The sequence below is a fragment of the Spermophilus citellus genome (assembly GCF_964194105.1).
Source record: "Spermophilus citellus genome assembly, chromosome: 4".
NCBI lineage: Eukaryota > Metazoa > Chordata > Mammalia > Rodentia > Sciuridae > Spermophilus > Spermophilus citellus.
In genome coordinates this window covers 25486328-25506990 of record NC_138185.1, presented here as the reverse complement: position 1 = coordinate 25506990, position 20663 = coordinate 25486328, and the positions used below count along the sequence as shown (strand labels likewise).

At 35.9% G+C, this 20663-nt stretch overlaps 1 protein-coding gene across 3 annotated transcripts in view; it reads left to right on the top strand.

Moving 5' to 3' along the window:
• ASXL1 (ASXL transcriptional regulator 1) overlaps positions 1 to 20663 on the top strand; it is a 75083-nt gene that overhangs the window by 41215 nt on the left and 13205 nt on the right. Inside the window, exon 4 of one of the 3 annotated variants that reach the window (XM_081289160.1) lies at positions 9049 to 9424. The exons of the other annotated variants lie outside the window; for them this stretch is intronic. Within the exon in view, the coding sequence (XP_081145286.1) occupies positions 9049 to 9090 (42 nt within the window). The 3' untranslated portion in view covers positions 9091 to 9424. Of the gene's footprint in view, positions 1 to 9048; positions 9425 to 20663 lie in introns of those variants that run through there. 3 annotated transcript variants of the gene reach the window in all.

Genomic DNA, 20663 nt, shown 5'->3' with positions numbered 1-20663 from the left:
TTGAGGCTCCTGTCTCCCTTTTTTGTTTTTAGGCAGGATCTTGTTAAGTTGCTGAGGCTGGCCTTGAACTTGCTGTCTTCCTGCATTGGTGGGATTACAGGCATGCACCACCATGCCCAATTTGAGTCTTTTACACTTTGTTGAGGTTTATCTTTTCTGTGTTTATTTTTCTAAGGCTATGTGGATATGCTATTTCCTTTTCTTTCTTTTATAAAAGTAGTCTGTGAATGTTTTTTTTTTAATTGTCAATGGACCTTTATCTTATTTATTAATTTATTTATATGTGGTGCTAAGAATTGAATCTAGTGCCTCACATATGCTAGGCAAGCACTCTTACCACTGAGCCACAACCTCAGCCCCTGTATATGTTCCTTTTATGCATTTGTACTTAATAGCTGTCCTAAGCAACTCAGTGAGACTCTGTCTCTAAATAAAATACAAAATAGAGCTGAGGATGTGGCTCAGTGGTTGAGTGCCCCCGAGTTCAACCCCTGGTGTCTGTTCCCCAAAAAAAGTTACTCCCTTAATGGTACTTATATTTTTTTTTTGAGGGTTTGGGATTGTGGCTCAGTGGTAGAGTGCCCGCCTAGCACGTGCAAGACCCTGGGTTTGATCCTCAGCACCACATAAAAAAAAATAAATAAAAAAAACTAAATATTTAAAAAAATTTTTTGAACTCAAATCCACAGCCTCTTTTTATTGATACATTATATCACATAACTACAAATATAAGTGAACATATGTTGTTTTACATATCCATTTTGAAATATACCCTAAAATAGAATTTTTTAAATATTAAGAAATTGTACTATATTTTAAAAATTACTAGTTAATATTTGGCTAAAATTATTATATGATAGTGGATATACTGTATTTCAGTAGGCTTATCTAATTTTGAATGATTTGGGCTACCTTCTTTCAGATGTGAGTTGATCACATCATTGATTTTATGTTGGAACATGATTGATGTTGACTTGGGGAAGCCCTATTGGATCCCTTCTTGTACTGTGGGAGTTCTGTCTCTTTTTTCTTAATTGAATAAATCCTACACTTGAAAAGAAAAAAAGTTGCTGTAAAATTGTCAGCTCTGTTATTTTCTTAGTGTTCCTGGTACTGGCATTAAATCTAGACTGCCTTTTCTTTATGGTCATATCTTTAATTCAGGTTAAAACTAAATTAATAGAGCTGGATATAATGGCATGTACCTGAAATCCCAGCCACATGAGTAGTGGAGGGTAGATGATCATAAGTTGAATCCCACCCTGAGCAGTATAGTGAGACCCCGTCTTAAAAAAAACTAGATAATAAAGTTAGTTAATGCACCTAACTGTGGCATATGAAATATACTTGGAGAAAGATGACTGGATTTTCAGAATACAGAATATGATTTAGGATTGACATGGTCACCCATACACTGAATCAGTGTACTAAGTGAATGGAACATGAGTTCTTGTTTTATCTTTGTATTGAAAATTCCATTTTGCTGTTGCTGACTCCTCCAATGAGATATCTCTGCCTGATGGTTGAGGCTCTCCTGATAATTCTGTGTATGTATGGTTAAGTGGTTTTTTTTTTTTTTTTTTTTTTAATCAGTTGTCTTTTGCTGTGTAACTAACCTTCCTAAAACTTGGAGCCTTAGAACCACTGTTATTTTACTCATTATGCTTTTGGCTGCATTGGCTGTTTTCTTCATTTGGACTGGTTCAAATTATTTGAGATTAGCTGGACTGGGCTTACTAATGAATCTGTGGTCAGCTGGAGGCTGGTTGTGTTAGGCAGATTTCTAAGATGAATTCTTTTTTGTTGTTGTTGTTTTGTTTTTTAGTTTCAATGGGTATTTATTTATATGCGGAGCTGAGATTCGAACCCAGTGCCTCACACATGCTAGGCAAGTGCTCTACCACTGAGCTACAACATAGTTGTAGTTGCAAAACCATCTTAGGGGTAAAATGATTTTGGAAAACCCATGTCCTTGTATGATCTTTTTCCCTGGTATGTGGATTGACAACTGTAGTTTGCTTTTCACCAGCAGGATATAGAAAGGTGGAGAGATTTTGCATATGTGATTAATTAAGACCCCCCATTCAGTCATGGGTAGGCCTGAACCAATTAGGTGAGAATCTAAAGTACAGAGATGGGAGAAGTGAGCAATTCTGCTGGCTTTGGAGAAGTTGTGATGGATGAGAGAATCTCACGTCAGGGTTTGGGGGTTCTTGGGAGCTGAATGCAGGTCTTAGCTGATAGCCAGCAAAAAGTGATCTTAGTCCTACAACTGCAAGAATTTGTTTCTCCCAATAACCTTGTGAGCTTGGAGCAGGGCACTGAGTTCCAGAAAGAAAATCAGCCCAATTGACACCTTGATTTGAATTTTATGAGACCCTGAGGAGGAGGCCCAGCTAAACTGTACCCAGACTTCTCACCCATGGAAACTGGAGATAATAAATGTGTGTTGTTTCAGCCACTAAATTTATGGTAACTTGTTATGTAGCAGTATAAAACTAATATACTGGGTAGTCTAGGGCGGTCTCACTCCTTTGACTAGCTGTTGGCTTGGAACAGTTGGGGAAACTGCCAAATGAGTCACACCATCCAGCAGGCTAGCTCAAGCCTCTTGATGTGGTGTTGGTGATGGTTGTAAGGTTCTCAGTAGCAGCAAGAATGGCCATATCCTAATATTTAGGTGCTCTTCAGGTCTCTGAGTCATAGTAGAGCAGTCATTCTCAACCAAGAACTCTTTTGTCTCCCAGGGGCTATCTGGCAGTATTGTAGTTTTGGTTTTTACAACTAGGGGTGAGGGGATACTACTTACCATCTAATAGATATAGGCTAGGGATGCTACTAAACATCTTATGATTCACAGGACTTCTACAATAAGGAATTGTTTGGCCTAAAAGATGAGAGTGTCAAGGTTGAGGGAACCCTACATTAATCCAGTGGTCAAGTTAAGTCCCAAGAGCAGCAACAAAATTCTCTTGGTGAGAGGGACTATAAATTCATTGAGAGGATTTCTTGTAGCCATTCTTATAATCTATCACATGTTTACTGATTTACATAAAATACCTGAAAAATGGGTCAGTTAGTTTTTTATTAGATTTTAAAAAGCTTTTATGAATTTGTGTCATTACTGTAATGAATTATCTGAGGTAATTTAGCTTTTAAAGAGGAAAAGTTTTAGTCTCATAGTTTTGGTGGTTTTAGTCCATATTTGTTTGGCCCTATTGCTTTTGGGCCTGTGGTAAGGCAACATTTCATGTTAGGGAGTATGTGGCAGAGCAGAAGACTTCACTTTATGGCCAGGAATTGAAAGAATGGAAGTGAAGAGATGGGTCTCACTATATTCTTAAGTGTCACCCTCAACCCAGTGACCAAAGGTCCACTTTTCAGTATCTTCCTCTCCCAATGGTGCCAAGCTAGGGATGCACATGGGCCTTGGGGGCCAGGGGCAGACATTTCATATCCAAACTAAAACAAACAGCAAACAAAACCCATAGAAATTAATATAACAGATGCCAGTGGACCCACTACCCAGAGTTGAGAGTGATGGATATATTTTCTCATGTCTTTAATTCTAATTTGATTTTTAAAAACCCCCATTCAGAAGGTTGGCATAGTTGCACAAACCTGAAATGCCAGCTACTTGGGTGGCTGAAGCAGAAATCAAAAGTTTAAGGCCCTGGGCAACTTGGCAAGACCCTGTCTTTTAATAAAAAACAATAAGGGTGGGGCCTGGGGTTGTGGTTCAGTGGTGGTGGAGTGCTTGCTTAGCTTGTGTGAGGCACTGGGTTTGTTTCTCAGCACCAAAAAAAAAAAAAAAAAATGTATATATATATATATATATATATATATATATATATATATATATATATATATATGAATAAAATAAAGTTCTATAAATGTCTAAAAATAAAATCACTCACACACCAAAAAAAAACCAGTAAGGGCTAGGGATGTAGTTTAGTGGTAAAGTGCCCCTGGATTCAATCCCCAGTACTGGGGGAAAAAATAAAAAATGACATTAGTCCATTTTATTCCCTTCTACCTAACTTAATATTCCTATATACTGCTTGCCTATTCTTTCTCCCTCCTTTTTAGATAGTAAATATTAATTTACTTCCATTATACTTTGATATAATTTTTCCTGAATCTGTATTTATTTTTATTATTTTTTAAAGAAGTGAAATTGAAGTATAATTTACATGTAATAACTATATATTTAAAGTATACAGTGTGATAAATTTTGGGACAGAAGTATACCCATGTAATTGCCACATCAGGCAAGACAGCATACATTTAGATCACCTCAAAAGGTTTTCTTGTGTTCCTTTGCAGTCCATTTTTCCTAAAATGGAATGGTAGGTGTATATTTAACTTAAATTTTATTTAAAATTTTATTTAAATGTTTATTAAACCTTTATTACTATAGAAGAGTTATTAAGATAACTATAATGCCATGTTCCTGTGTACTGTTTTGTTTGTTTTGGTCGTGGTCCTGGGGATTGAACCCAGTGGTCTTCTACACTGAACCCTTTTTCTTTTGAGGCAGGGTTCACTAAGTTGCTGAGGCTGGCCTCAAACTTGTACTTCTTCTGCCTCAGCATCCTGTATTGCTGGGATTACAGTCATGCACCACTGTACCTGGCTTTTTATGTATTCTTTATACAGCTTTCTCCAGTGTAAATGTCTTATATAATTGTGGTACATTTAAAATTAACATAAGAAATTACCATTGGTATAGTACTATTAACTGTAGAATCTTTAGATTTCATCATTTTTTTCTACTGTTATTTTTCTGTTAAGCACCCAGTGCAGATACCACTTTGCATTCTGCTGTCTCCTTAGATATGAAGTAATTTTACCAATTGTAGCACAGTATTTCTAAATAGATCTTTTTGTTTGCGGCCTTATAGTATCCAGTCAAAACCTTTTTTCTAATGTTACTATTATGTAGACTTTTGGGTCTGATTTCTTTCACTTAACAAAAATACATGTAAAATTCATTCATATTGAGAGGTATAAAATGGAAGCTGGGCATGATGGCACATGCTTGTAATCCCAGTGACTGATGCCAGAGGATGACAGGTTTGAGGTTATTCTGGGTAATTAACAAGACTCTGTCTCAAAATAAAAAGGGCTGTCTGGGTTCAACTCCTAGTACTATCAAAAAATAATAATAATAATGTAGGAGAACCTGTATGGAGCTCAGTGATTTAGAGTTCTCTGGCTTCAACCTCCAATACTGCAAAAGAAAGAAATTGAGGGGCTGGGGTTATAGCTCAGCAGTAGAGTGCTTGCCTTGCACATGTGAGGCACTGGATCCTTAGTACCACATTTAAAATGTAAATAAATAAAGATATTATGTCCATCTTTAAAATTTTTTTAAAAAGAAATCGAGGTGGAAATGCACATAACATAAAATTAATAATTTTAAAAGTCAACAGTGAAGTGGCATTTGATACATTCATAATAACATGTAACCAACTCTAATTCCTAAACTTTTTTTTTTAAACTCCCCAATAGCTCCTTAAGCATTTTCTCTCCATTAACTTCCTTCCTTCAGCTCCTGACAAACACCATTTTGGTTTCTATTTCTATGGTTTTGCCTTGCTTTGCTTTTGAAACATACATTTGCTGGATTAAGAATATACAGTTATTTTCCTTCAGATTTTAAAGATGTTGTGCCAGTTCTTCTCATTCATCCCAACAAGAAATTTACTGTCATCTTTATCTTTGTTCTGTATTTAGCATACCTCCCCCACCCCGCTTTTCTGGTGACTTCTCTTAATTTCATTACTGGTTTTAAGCAATTTGATTACTATATGGTTTAGTGTAGTTTTCTTCGTGATCCTTTGCTGTGGTTGTTTGACAGTTAACTTGCTTGGAAACTCTTTGACTTAGGTTTTATTTGTGAGATTTGTTAGCCAGGCACAGTGTAGTATTTAGATAAGGTATGATTTTTTTCCCCTTATTGAGACTAGATCCTTTTGTGAATCTTGAGGTTATTCTTGAGAGTTCCAGGCTGTGTGATAAGAATTTGAGGTCCCTTGTAGGGGCTTGGCACTGTTTTCTAATTTTTTGGGGTGATGGTCTCTTTTGCTTGCATGTTAGGTAGTTTGATCACGCTCCTGGGCTGAACAGCTGCATACTTGAGAGATTTCCTTTGTAACTCTGCAGTTCTCTCTGGTGTGCTGTTCTGTCCTGCAAATTCTAGTTGCCTTAGTCTTCCTGTGTTTACACTCCTGTCTTTTCAGCTCAGCCCAACAGCCTCCACGAGGGCTCTATATCCTCAGCACAGTGTCCTAAGAACTCTTCCCATACAGTAAGATAGGCAATCTTAGGTCTTCTGTTTTCCTTCTCTCTTGTTTCATTGTTTCTCATTGCCTGATATGCAGTGTCTTGAAAACTATAGTTTCATTTCTCTTTGGCTTTTGGTTGTTTGAGGTGGGAGGGTTAATCTGGTCCTTGCTGTTTTTCCATTCAGAAATAAATTTTTTTAGGCTTACTGAAAGTTGTGAAAATAATTTGCTGTTTCTGTGTATCTTTTGCTCAGCTTCCCCCAAGATAACATCTTACATAGCCATATTTATAATTATCAAAACTAGGAAGTTGATGTTTACAGTATTCTTAACTAAATTCCATACCTATTTTACATTTTTACATGTATTCTCTTTTTTGGGGGGGTGCTGTTAGTGTGTAGTTACATATGTATACATTTCATTTAATTACTATCTCAATCAGCATAAAAAACTTGCATTGTTTTGATGAAATTTCTTTGTACCACCCTTACTTCCAGGCCTGACCCTGGCAACCACTGATTGCATTAATTTTATTGTTTTGACTATTATTTTATCCTTTCCAGAATGTCGTGTAAATAGAATGATATAATGTTGCCTTTTGAGATTGGCTTTTTTTTTTTTCTCTTAGCATAGTATTTTTGAGTTCTGTCCAAATTGGGTATATCAACACTTTTCTGTTTTATTGCTGATCTAGTATTCCATTCCTGGGCGTAATATAGTTTATCTGTTTTTCCATTGAAGGATTTTTGAGTTGCTCCTAGTTTGGGACTATTACAAATCAAACTACTGTAAACATTTGTGTATTGGTTTTAGTGTGAAAATATTTTCACAAGTCCATTGTTTTCCAGATTAGTTTCATTTCCACTAGCAATTAAGAGAAATCCTGTTGTTCTTTCCTATCAGCACTTGGCATTGTCAATATTTTTTTTCCCCTGCTCTTTACTACTTTGCAATGGAGATATAATAGTATCTCATCAAGCCTTTAATTTGCATTCCCCTAAGGGCTACTGATGTTGAATATCTTTTCATGTACTGTATCCCATTTCACTGGAATCTCTTTGGTGTAGTTTATGTTCAAGTGTTTTCCTTTTTTATGTTATTTTTTCCCAGTACTAAGGATTAAACCCAGGGGTGCTCTGTCACTGAGCTATATCCCCAGCCTTCTTCTTTTTTTTTTTTTTTTTTTTTTTTTTTGAGACAGGGTCTTGCTGCTGGGTTGCCAAGGCTGGCCTCAAACTTGTGATTCTCCTGCCTCAGCCTCCTGAGTAGCTTTTATAAGACATGTACCACCACATTCAACTTCATTTTCTAATTGGATTGTCTTATTGTTAAGTGTATTCTAGATATGAGTTCTTTGTTTACCTTATCTGTGGCTTTTCTTTTTGTATTGTTAAAAGTGTCTTTCATAGAGCAAAAGATTTTAATTTTGACTTCCTTTTTGGTACCAGGTATTGAACTCAGGGATACTTAACCACTAAGCCACATCTCCAGCCCCTTTTATACTTTATTAGAGACAGGGTCTCCTTGAGTTGCTTAGGGTCTCATAGTTTGTGAAGGCTGGCTTTGAACTTGGGATCATCCTCCCTCAGCCTCCAAAGTTGCTGGGATTACAGGTGTGTACTGTGCCTGGCCTTTAATTTTGAATTCTTATTCATCCATTCAAAAATTGTATTTTGTAGGGTGCTTCCCTGCCCCTCCTTAACTGTTCTAAGAACTCTTTGCCTAACTCAAGATCTTAAAGTTTTCTCCTGTGTTTTCCTCTAAAAGTTTTATGTTCTATTTAGTCAGTGATCCCAGAGTTAATTTTTTATTTAGATGTAAGGTTTCATCAGTGTTATTATTTGCTTATGGATGGCAAGTTGTTTCAATGCCATTTGTTGGAAAAGACTATGGAATTGCCTTTTCATCTTTATCAAAAATTAAAAGTTTGTCCTGGAGTTGTGTGGTGCATGCCCGTAATCTCAGTGACTCAGGAAGCTAAGGCAGGAGTTCAAGCCAGCCTTAGCAACTCAGCGAGTCCTGGTCTCTAAATGAAATATAAAAAAGGACTAGTATGTGGCTCAGTGGTTAAGCACCCTGGGTTCAATCCTTATTACCAAAAAAAAAAAAAAAATCAGTTTGCCACCAGGCATGGCAGCACATGCCTGTAATCTCAGCAGCTTGGGAGGCTGAGGCAGGAGAATTGTGAGTTAAGCCAGACTCAGCTACTTAGTTGAGGCCCTTAGCAATTTAGCAAGGCCCTGTCTCAAAATACAAAATAAAAAGGGCTGGAGATATGGCTCAGTGGCTAAGCACTTGTGGGTTCAATCACTGATACCAAAAAAAAATAAATAAATAAAGTTTGCCATGTTTTGTGAAGATTATTTTAAGGAAACTTTACAGAAATGCTATTCTGTCCCATGTATTTATATATATGTCCTTCTATCAGTACCCTATACACTGTCTTGTTTCCTGTAGTATGGCCAAAGTAAGTCCCCAAATCAAGTAGTTGATCCCTCCAATTTTATTCTTGGTTTTAAAAATTATTTTAGCTGTTCTAATTTCTTTGCTTTTGCATCTAAATTTTAGAATTATCTTTTTTTGGGGGGGGGTATCAATGGACCTTTATTATTTACGTGCAGTGCTGAGAATCAAACCCAGTCCTTCACACGTGCTAGACAAGTGCTCTACCACTGAGCTACAATGACAGCCAGAGAATCATCTTTTTTAATTTATTTTATTTGTTTTTTTTAAAATTTTTTATTTATTTTTGTAGTTTTTCAGCAGACACAACATCTTTGTTTGTATGTGGTGCTGAGGATCGAACCCGGGCCGCACTCATGCCAGGCGAGCGCGCTACCACTTGAGCCACATCCCCAGCCCCTTTAATTTATTTTTTAACTGGGCACAATATCTTTATTTATTTTTATGTGGTGCTGAGGATTGAACCCAGGGCCTCACACATGCAAGGTAAGCATTCTACCAACGAGCCACAACCCCCGCCCCCCCATCATCTTATCAAAATAATTATACTGGACCTGGCATGGTAGTGCATGCCCATAGTGCCTATAATCCCAACTATTTGGGGACTAAGATGGGAGAATTGCAAGTTCCAGACTAGCCTGGACAATTTAGTGAAATCCTGTCTCAAAATAAAAAAGTTGGGGTTTGTAGTTTCATGGTAAATCTCTTGCTTAGCGTGTGCAGGGCCCTGAGTTCAATCCCTAGCACTACCAAAAAAAAATTTGTGGGTTTTTTTTTTTTTTTTGGCTGGGATTTAGCATTAGATCAGTTGATTACTTTGGGGAAAATTAACATTTTGACTGTTGTTTTCCAATTCATGGATGTAAATGTCTTTTCATTTACTTAGGTTATATTTGATGTTTTCATTAGCATTTTGTAATTTTCATTCTGTACATGTTTCTTTAGGTCGGTCTTTAGTATTAATTTTTTAAGGAAATAATTGTACATCATTTGTGCTTTTAATTTTGTTGTTTTGTTGATTGATTTTAGATAGCCTTTATTGATTTTTGTATTTTGACATATGTGACTTTTGTAAACTCATTCTGTTTGTTTTTCCTCCTAAATTCTTCTGGAGTTTTCTATGTAGCCCATCATATAATCTGTAAGTAGTTCCATTTTTATATTTCCTTTCAAATATGTATTCCTCTTAATTTCCTTTCTTGCCTGATTTCATTAGCTAGGACTTTAGGTGCTATGTTGAATAGGAGTGACAAGTATGGACAGCCATGCCTTATTCCCCATCTTCAGTGGAAAACATTCATTTATCATTAGTATGATGTTAGTATAGATACTTTGTAGGTGTTCAGTATAAAGTGGAGGAAGTTTCAGTTTCCTGAGTTTTTTCATGAATATGTTAAATTGTACAGATTTTTTTTTGCATTGATACAATCATGTTTTGCCTTCATATCTAGTTTAAATTTGCATTTCTTTGGTGAATAATGATGAATAACTTTTCATAGGCTTATTTATCAACTTCCTTTGTTAATTCTGTTCACTTTGTAATGAATTTATTTTATAGCAGTTATAGATGTTTATTATACAAAGAACTTATTTTTTTTCTAAGCCCTTATAGCATCCCATAATCCCTTCATACTTTATTGTTTTGTAATTAAGGATATTTTGTTGTGTTATACTTTGGCTGAGTATGCCCCAGAGGTCCATGTGTTAAAGGCTTGGTCTCTAGGGGTGACACTTTTGGGAGTTGGTGGAAACTTGAAGAGGTGGGACTTTTGTGGGAGGTCCTTGGGTCACTGGGGTTGTGCCCTTGAAGGAAATTGTGGGAATCCAGTGACATGTCCTCCTGCCATGATGTGTTGTCTGTCTGTAGAGGTCCAAATTAATGAGGCTGCCCCTTCTTGGACCTGAACTTCCAGAACTGTGAGCCTAAATAAACCTCTTTATTTGAAAGTAGTCTGTTTCAAGTAATTCATTGTAGTAATTCAAAGGTGATGAATACATGCTATGTGTCTACAATACAGTTATCACACTTGGGAAATTACATTGAGGTATTGCTATTAAATCTTCAGTTAAAATTTTGCTAATTGAAAAAAAAATAAAAAAAAAATAAAAAAATTTTGCTAATTGTACAGGTAATGTCTTTAAAAAAAATTTATTTAGTTGTAGATGGACACAATACCTTATTTATTTATTTTTATGTAGTGCTAAGGATCATCAAACCCAGTGCCTCATATGTGCTAGGCAAGTGCTGTACCACTGTGTTACACCCCAGCCCCCATATAATGTCTTTCATGCCTGGAGGAATTATATGTTATATATCGTTGTTTTATATCTTTGATCTCCTTCATTCTAAAATATTACTTTTATCTTTCCACAGCTTTCATGGCCCTCTTCTGAAGATTATAGACTAGTTTTTTTTACACAAGTTTATTTTGTATGATGTTTTTCAGTTTTGAGTTTTCTTATGAAAAAACTCAAAACTTAATTAAGGTTTTGTGTCTCCATCAGGTATATCAGACAAGTGATGCTGAGTTCTTAGTATATTCTGTCAGGGGCCTCATTGTTGCAATTTTTCTTATCATTAATGATCACTTTGATCATTTGGTTAATGTGGAAACTACCAGTCTTCATTGTTGTAAAACACCTCTTTAACCCTTTTAAATTAATAACTACTTGAGGGTAAGGACTTTGAAGCTCTTTGATACCTCACTCCCCTCTTATTTATATATGAAATCAGGGGTTACCTGTTTTATGTAGTGGATCATAGTCTTTTTAGGTGCTGTGTGTTGAACCCAGAGCCTTGAACATGCTAAGAACATGCTCTAGCATGGACCATCACTCCTACCCTTATTATTATGACTTATTTAGATGTTCAATATATCTCTGATTTGATAGATAGAAATTTTGTCAGTCTGGCTGCGTTCTGTGTCCCTTCGACACATTCTCATCATTTTGGAATGCTGTCTTCTATCTGGTAAAAGGTGATCTAAACTCACTGTGTACTTTTTCTGCCCTAGCCCTTCATATTAGCAATTTCTTGGAGGAGCCCTGATTCTTTTAATGTAGAATATGTTTAGAAGCCAAGATCTAGGTTATAGATATGTTGGCTGCTGCTATGACAGATGTTGCTAACCCCCAGTGCCTTGGAGCTAAGGAATATTTAAATGTATTTATATGCATATGTTCACTTACATCTAGCTATACTTATGTCTAGTTTTAGCTAAATATGTTGAAAATCAATAGTTTATACACAAATAACACAAGCTTTAATCCAGATCCCAGTGTTCTCACTTTCCAAAGTTTCTTCCTTTTCCATATTTGCAATTGCCTGTTTTAACAGTAAGAAGTTGGACTCCTTTAAAGAATTTAACCTTTATTTTATTTGTTTTTATGTGCTGCTTAGGATTGAACCCTGGGCCTCATCCTTGCTAGGCAAGCGCTCTACCAGTGAGCTACAACCCCAGCCCGCACAAGTTTCTTTACCTAAACACAATGTTCTTCTTTTACCCTATTGCAGTTATTGGTATCAGAAAATTAGTATTGATTTAGTATTCCTTGCTCTCTAATCTGCATACTTTCTTTAAATTTTACTTCTTCTTCTTCTGTTTTTTTTTTTTTTTTTTTTTTGGTACCAGGGATTGAACCTACGGGTACTAAACCACTGAGCCACATCCCCAGCCCTTTTTAATTTTGTATTTTGATATAGGGTCTTGCTAAATTGCTTAAGGTCTTGCTAGTTGCTGAGGATTGCTTTGAACTTGTGAACCTCCTGCTTCCGCCTCCCATGCTCCTGGGATTAGTGGCATGTGCCACTGTACCCAGCAAAATATTACCTATTATTTTCTAATACCGATTATAAGTTCTGGATGAGGAACTGATACTGAATCATATGGTATACTTGTTTGTCAAATCTCTTTTATTTAATGTGAAAAAAGTTCCAATAAACATTGCCTTGGGGGGGGGGTACCAGAGATTGAACTCAGGGCCACTTGACCACTGAGCCACATTGCCAGCCTTATTTTGTATTTAAAGCCAGGGTCTCACTAATGACTCACTTTTGATGAGGCTGGCTTTGAATTTGAGATCCTCTGCTGGGATTATAGGCGTGTGCGGCTAAATATTGTCTTTTGTGACTTAATTTTCTTTTAAGTACAGAGTGTTTATTTTTCAGAAAGTTTCTCAATTTAGGTTTGTCCAATGCTTTTCATGATCAGATTTCAATAACATCTTTTAGGTAAAAGTGCCTCGTAAGTGATCTTTGTCCTCCTCAGTGGTTTGTATTTGATAATGAAAACCTCAATCACTTAATTAAGGTAGAAAGCCAGTCTTGTTTCTCTGCAGTAATGGTATATATCTTATGGAAAGAGCATTTCCCTAGCATGGGTGAGGCACTAGATTCAATTCTCAGTAACACACATAAATAAATAAATGAAGGTCCATTCACAACTAAAAATTTTTTTTTTAAAGAGAGAGTGAGAGAGGAGAGAGAGAGAGAGAGAGAGAATTTTTAATATTTATTTTTTAGTTCTCGGCGGACACAACATCTTTGTTGGTATGTGGTGCTGAGGATCGAACCCTGGCCGCACGCATGCCAGGCAAGCGCGCTACCGCTTGAGCCACATCCCCCAGCCCCTAAAAATTTTAAAAAATAGTATCATCAAACTTTTTTTTTTTTAAAACTAGTTTTAGCATCTAGTGTGAAGGACTATTGTCTGAAACAGTTATTACTCTGGTAGTTGTCATCTGGTGATTTATTTTGGCTTCACCTTTCATTCGACATTTATTAGTTGCCAGTCCATAGTAAAGAATGTTTATTTCTCCTATTTGTTTACTTACAGGTTTATGGATTCTAATTATTGAGTTCTAATCTCTTACCATCATGAACTTTAAATTTACTTTATAATTTTTTTGCAGTACTTCATGTTTTTGCATGCCCTGAGTTTCTGGGAATACAGGAGTGTGCCACAATGCCTGACGCTCATTATTAACTTTAATGTGCAAATTGTTCCAGAGTTGGCCAGTATGATAGTCTCTTCACTTTAGCTTCTATGTTCGTTTGATAGTCCCCTTATTCCTGTATACTACTTTATTTATCTATTTTCTGACCCACCAAAATCCTTTGAGCTTAGCTAGTATTTTCCCAGTTCCAACTCTGAAATCAGCCTTTCCTTTTAGTTTATAAATAAATAAATATACATGTTCAAATCTATGTGTATGTCTGTCTTTACATATGTTCTTCGTATTGGTACTTTCTTCTTTTTTTTTTTTTTAAACCCACAAAGAACAGAAATTTATTTTTCATGGTCCTAGAGACTAGAAGGTCCAATATCAAGGTGCTGGCTGGCATGTGGTGAGGGCCTCTTGTTGTGCCATCCCATGGTGGAAGGCAAGAGGATGAGAGAGAAAAAGCCCTATTGGTACTTTGAATTCTTTCCTCTCACTGCAGGATTTGTTTAGACTTAACTCTTTTTCATATTTGTAACTTGGTATTCCAGCATAGAGAAACCTGGCTCTTTTTATCCACTTTATATCTACTTATTTGCTCGATCCTGTCTGTGGCTTTTTTTTTTTCTTTTTTCTTTTTTTTTTTTTTTTGGTCATCTAAGGATCAAGGAGAAATAAAATATGTATTATCATTTGGGCACAAAGAAACACAAGGTAAACTAGAAACCAATGAGGTTAGCTGCCTGGCAGGGGATAGAGAGGCATGGAATAAAGAGTTGGAAGAGGGAAATAGTAATGGGGGGGCACTGCACATTATAACCTTATATGGGTTTGACTTTAATAACCATGCTATCTCACACACTCTGAAATAAATAACAAATATGGGGAATTAAAACCAAAATAGATTACAAAGTGAGGGGATGAAACTCAGTGCTATTGACAGCTGTAAAATTTCACTTGATATGGCCATCACATTGATTTCATTCTAACTTCTGAATGTTTGGTCTTAGGGCCAGCCTTTCTTCTGCTCCCAGGATGGACTGTTTGTAGGGTGGCCAGCCAGCCTGGTTTGCCTAGACTATAATTCCTCGAGGGACAGAACATTCTTATTAACCCTGGAAAGTCCAGACCAACTGGGGCCAATTGGTTACCCTGTTGACATGCCCATAGCTGTTTTCCTGGAGCTTCTTTCATCCTTACCTTGGAAATTCTCTTCACCTTTCTCCCGTTTCACGTTGTCTTTCCTAGATCTCATGAGACTCGCTTTGTTGTTGTTGTTGTTGTAGTTGTTATTCTTTCACTTATGTGTATATTCTCACTGTAATACATTTATGCCAGAGATTTGAGTACAGTTGCTTGTTAAGGACAGATGCACTAGAAAGTAAATCACTTGATACCTCACATGTCTTTAGTCTGTGTTCCACACTGAATTTGTGGTTTGGCTCAGAATTTCAGAGCATGTTACTATATTACATTCTCCAAAACTGCTTTAGAGAAGTGTGATGTCATTCTGATTCTGATGTCATGCTGGATGATTTTAGGATCTGTTTTTCTCTTGTATTTTGAAATTTCATGATGTGGGGCTGTGGAAATGGGTGTTTTTCATTCATTATGCTGGACTTTTTGCCTTATATGAAACCTGGAAACTGAGGTCTTTTTATTTGGGGAGAATTTCTTACACTATTTCTGTCTTTTCAGTTTTCTCTTTCTGGACCCTTTGTTGGATGTGGGGCTTTCTTTTTTTCTATTTTTCTAGTTTTTCTATTTTCTATTTTCTATTTTTCTTTTTAAGTCAGATCCCGGAGAGGTAACCTATTTGTTGTTTCTGGTAAATTTTTTTAGCTTTTGACAGATTTCATGTGTTTGCACAAAAATGCCCGCCCCCCCAAATAGCACTCTACTTGTTTTGGTGCTTTTTGAGAACATATTTATTGTGATACTTATTTCTTTTCTTTCGGTTCCTGGTTTTATTTGGGTTATCTTCCATCTAACACTGTGGCAGTCCTTGGTGGGCCATTTATAGAGGACCATATATAGAGGCTATTTATACAGGTTTTTTCCTGTGGGATACTGTGTGTTGTGATTAAGAGTGGGGATCCACATGCCTTTGGGGGGTGACCCCCACTTACCTGTTTCTGAAGGTATTCTTTCTTAAGCCTGTCACTTGCCAGCCAGCTAGAAGTAGGCTGAGGTTGGGTTTCTAAGGCTGCTACTTTCTGGGAAGTTTGGGGAACTATGTTGGGAAAGGGAGCTGGTTTTATCAGCATTTTTTATGCAGTCTCTAACTTCTTGTCTTGTTTATAGTGTGGCTCCTCACTCATCCCTCACACCTTAAGCTGTGCCTTGTATCTTCTATTCCAGAATCTCCTTGGTTCAGTCTAACAAGAATATACATTTTCTGTTTTCTTCTGGAGCTGGAGAAGAATAAATATCACCTCACTGGGGATAGGGAACTGTGGCCTGATAAGTCTTAATTTTGTAGACTTTATAAACTCCTCTCCTGTGTTTACCTCCATACCTTACCTCTGCTGCAGCGGTTCTTGGTACCCTCCAATCCCTGTCCCTTCTGGGTTTTTGCGGTTCTGACTTGCTATTTGTGTTTTTTTTCCCTCTGCAACCTTAGTCTTCAGATTTTGATCATTTGCTGAGTCAATTACTTAACCTGCTTTTTATCCATCTTCCAGATTTCTGTTCACACCCCTGATCTGTCTTTTTCCTCCTCCTCTTTGTCTTTGTGCATTTATCTTTGTAGTCTTTCTAATGAAGCTTCAGGAGGATACAAAGAAGCACACATTTGTTTGCCATGTTTAAATATGGAAGCTTCAGCCTCTGTGCAGAGAATGTAGGAAATGCCCCCACACCAACCCTCTTGCTTCTATCCCCACCTGCTACCCAAGCCAGTGGCCCTTGTTCCTTCCCAACAGCAGTGGTCTATTTGTCTGTACAAATGTATTTTTATTCTCTTTAACTACTAATTTAATAGTGTATTGTATCATATACCTTATTTATTAACCACTCTTCTGTTACAGGTTATTTTTAGTTTTTAATTGTTATAAACACTGCTTTTTACAAGTCATCATTTTACTTATAGTCTTCTTGTGCCAATGTATGAGAATTTCTCCAGTGAAATATTTTTTTTACCTTTTCCTATTGTGGCATGCTTGGGAAAAATGGAAGTGGTTTGCAAGCTCTCTTTGGGGTTTGTTGAAAATATTTCATTGAATTTTCTTTACATTATCACTATGATGAGAAAAGTGGAATTATAAAACCTTCAGATCCTTTGAAAATTTTTATTGAATAAAACATGGACTTTCTTAGGATCCTATCTTTTTTTTTTTTTAACTTGAAATGTGTATGTGCAGTTTTTTCAGCTTTTTAAATGATCGGTTTCTTTAAACTCGTGATGCAGGCCCAAACAATTCTCTGAAATCCAAAATATTTGAAACTGAAAGTTTTTCTTTATAACTCATTTGGCAATAAAAGCTGACTTAACTCATTTGGTGGGTGGCAAAACTGTATATATTGACAAGGCTACTTTTAGCCTATTTTTCTTGATATGTGTATACATTTTATTTAAAAATGTTAATGTGTTTGATTATGGGTTGTTGGTGACATTAATATGTGTATACTATATTAGCATTCTAAAATTCAAGAAACTGAATTCTAAAATAACTAGACCCTCAAGGGTATCAGATGAAGGATTATGGGCGTGTGGTCACCATCAGTTAGAAAGTTTGCTTGCAGATGTGGATGGCAAATCCCAGATGAGAATTTGTTGTTTTTCCTTATTGATAAAACTATTTTCTTGTCATTAATGAGTACTCCGACAATTTCTTCTCTTTAAACTATATTCTAAAAGTGTATTCATTTTTAAATAATAGCTCTTTCTTTTCTTTGACAGCTGTGATGTTGAAATGGCTTGTGAGAATGCAAATGGGTTTCAAATTCAGTGGAACTTTATTTTATATTAAGCATTTTTAAAGCATGGTGAAGCTGTTTCTCCATTATATATGGTGGTTGCTTTACTAGTTTTAATTCTTCCTTAGGATTTACATAACAGGATTAAAACAACATTAACTTTATCTTCAGTTTTCTGAAGCTGAATTTGGACTTTAGATCTATAAATTTTCTGTACATATCAAGTGTGTGTGTGTGTGTTTGTAAATTTTCATTAAATTCATTCATGTTTTTAAAACTATCAGTTAAATTTAATAAGCCATTTTTACCCAGTTTTATTGGGATATAATTCACAGACCATATGGTTTGTCTTTTTAAAATATACTGTTCAGTGGCTTTTAGTATATTCATAAAGTTATGTAGTCATCATTGATCTAATTCCAGGACATTTGCATCACCCCAAAAAGAAACCCCATACTCTTAAGCAGAATCGTCCCTAGCAACCACCAATCTACTCATCTAATTACAAGAGCTTTTTAAAAAGCATATCCTCTCATCTTGTTCTTCAAGAATATCTTGACTGCTGGGGGCCTTTTGCTTTTCCATGTAAACTCAAGTTCTACAAAAAAATAGACTTTTGGGGCTGGGGATGTGGCTCAAGCGGTAGCGCGCTCGCCTGGGATGCGTGCGGCCCAGGTTCGATCCTCAGCACCACATACCAACAAAGATGTTGTGTCTGCCGAGAACTAAAAGAACAAATATTAAAAAATTCTCTCTCTCTCTCTCTCTCCTCTCACTCTTTAAAAAAAAAAAAATAGACTTTTATTGGAATTGCATTTCTTTGGGGAGAAAGTTGATATCTTTAAGTGTTGAATCATATTAAGAGTTTGATTCAACACACAAAAAAATGGTGTAGTTCTCCATTTATTTAGGTTTTAAAGCTTTCGCAAAGCTTTTAAATTTTTCTTCATTAAATGATATTTCTTTTGTGGAATTTATTTCTGATAATTTATATTCTTTGATGTTAAATTTTCTTGTTGGTGATATTATTGTTAATGTTAGGATCACTCAGTTTTTAACTGTGGTCTTGAATCTAACAACCTGATTGAATTCTCTTAGTAGATCTGAATTTCTTGAGTATTCAGTCTAGATAAATTATGCTATTGGAAATTAAGACACTCTTGACTTTATAAATTTTTCTTCTTTTTTTATGCTTTGGTTAGGAACTCTAGCTGGCTAGGAACAATTGGTATGTTCTCAATTTTTAATAATTTGCATTGATCAGTCTTCTTAGAGACAGTCCGTTTTTTTGCCCAGACCCATGAAGAAAGGACAAGCATACCCAAGATTTTGTTTATATTTTTAGGCGAGAATCAAATCTTGGGCAGTTTAAACTTTATCACTTTTTGTTCAAAGTGACTTTTGTTTTAAAATGTTCAAGTTATGAATTTTTTAGGTTTATTTATTATTATAGTTTTTTTTTACTAATGTATTTACTATTATTAGTTAATAATAGGTGAATATGGGTAAAAACATTAAAGGTGAATGTTCTTTGTACTGTTTTGCTCTTGTATCTTTTCCATCTCCTGGACTGCTGGGATTGTAGGCACACCACTATGCCCAGCAAAATGTTATTTTCTTGGGGCTGGGGATGTGGCTCAAGCGGTAGCACGCTCACCTGACATGCGTGCGGCCCGGGTTCGATCCTCAGCACCACATGCCAACAAAGATGTTGTGTCTGCCGAGAACTAAAAAATAAATATTAAAAAAAAATTCTCTCTCTCTCACTCTCCTCTCTCACTCTCTCTTTAAAAAAAAATGTTATTTTCTTGATTATACTTTATACTTGTCAATTATAGAATATATCCCAAATTAAAAAGGAACTAAGCCACTTACAACTCCATCACCTAAAGATCATGCTGATCAACTCTTCCACTATTTCTCTGGTCTTTTCTCTAAACCAACACATTCATGCAAATGTCATTTAAAAAATGATGGATTCGTACTATAGGAATTTAACTGCTTGATTCACTTGTTATATCATGAACATTTCTCCTGTCATTAAATATTCTACAGCTTATTTTAAATGAAAATACTTTATCTTTTGATTTCAGACTTTTTTATTATATAAATATAAATGATAAAACATATAGGACACAAGAGTAAACTTAATGAATTATAGTAAAATGAACACCCTTGCAACTGCCACTTGGGTCAAGATAAAAAACATGGAAACAGCTAGGAGCCCTCTTTTGTGCACCCCTGCTCCCACCAACACATACACAAGTAATTACTGTCCTGACTTTATGGAAGTTCTTTCTTTTTTGTTTACTACCTGTGTCTACATCACTAACACTAGTAGTTTTGCCTGGGGGGGGGGGGAATTCTTTTTTTTTTTTTTTTAAACAAATGGACTCATTGTAGTATGCATTCTTTTCTGCTGGCTTCTTTCAGTATTCTATTAAGACCCATCCATGTTGTTGTGGGTAGCTACAGTTCATTCATTTTTTTAAAAATTACTGTATCATCATTTAATGAATGCACTATTATTTACTGATGCTACTATTGATGCCTGCTTTGGTTGTTAACTGTCCAAGTTAAAAATGATGCTACTGTGAACATCCTGGTTGTGCATACGCATAGATTTTTCTAGGGAATCCATACCTAGGAGTAACATTGCTGAATTACAGGAGGTTTTTATCTTTGAGTTGTCACAGTATATTCTCAAGTGATTGGCTCAGTTTTCAGTGACAAGTTCCATATCCTCATTAGCACTTGCTACTTGGCTACATCTCCAGCCCTCATTATGGTTTCAATTTGCACGATTTCATGTTTTCCTTATTGTTAGTGGGGTTAAATATCTTTCTGTGTATGTCTTTTGGCCATTTAGATATGCTCTTTTATGTAGTGCCTAATTCACATCTTTTGTTTTTCTTCTGGGTTGCCTTCTTCTGACTTAAGTTGTCTAGATATAGGTTCTTATTGGTTATGTGAGTTAGAAGTATATGCTCCATCTCTGCAGGTAACTTGACCTTGTGTACACTAACACTATATTTTGATGAGTATAGG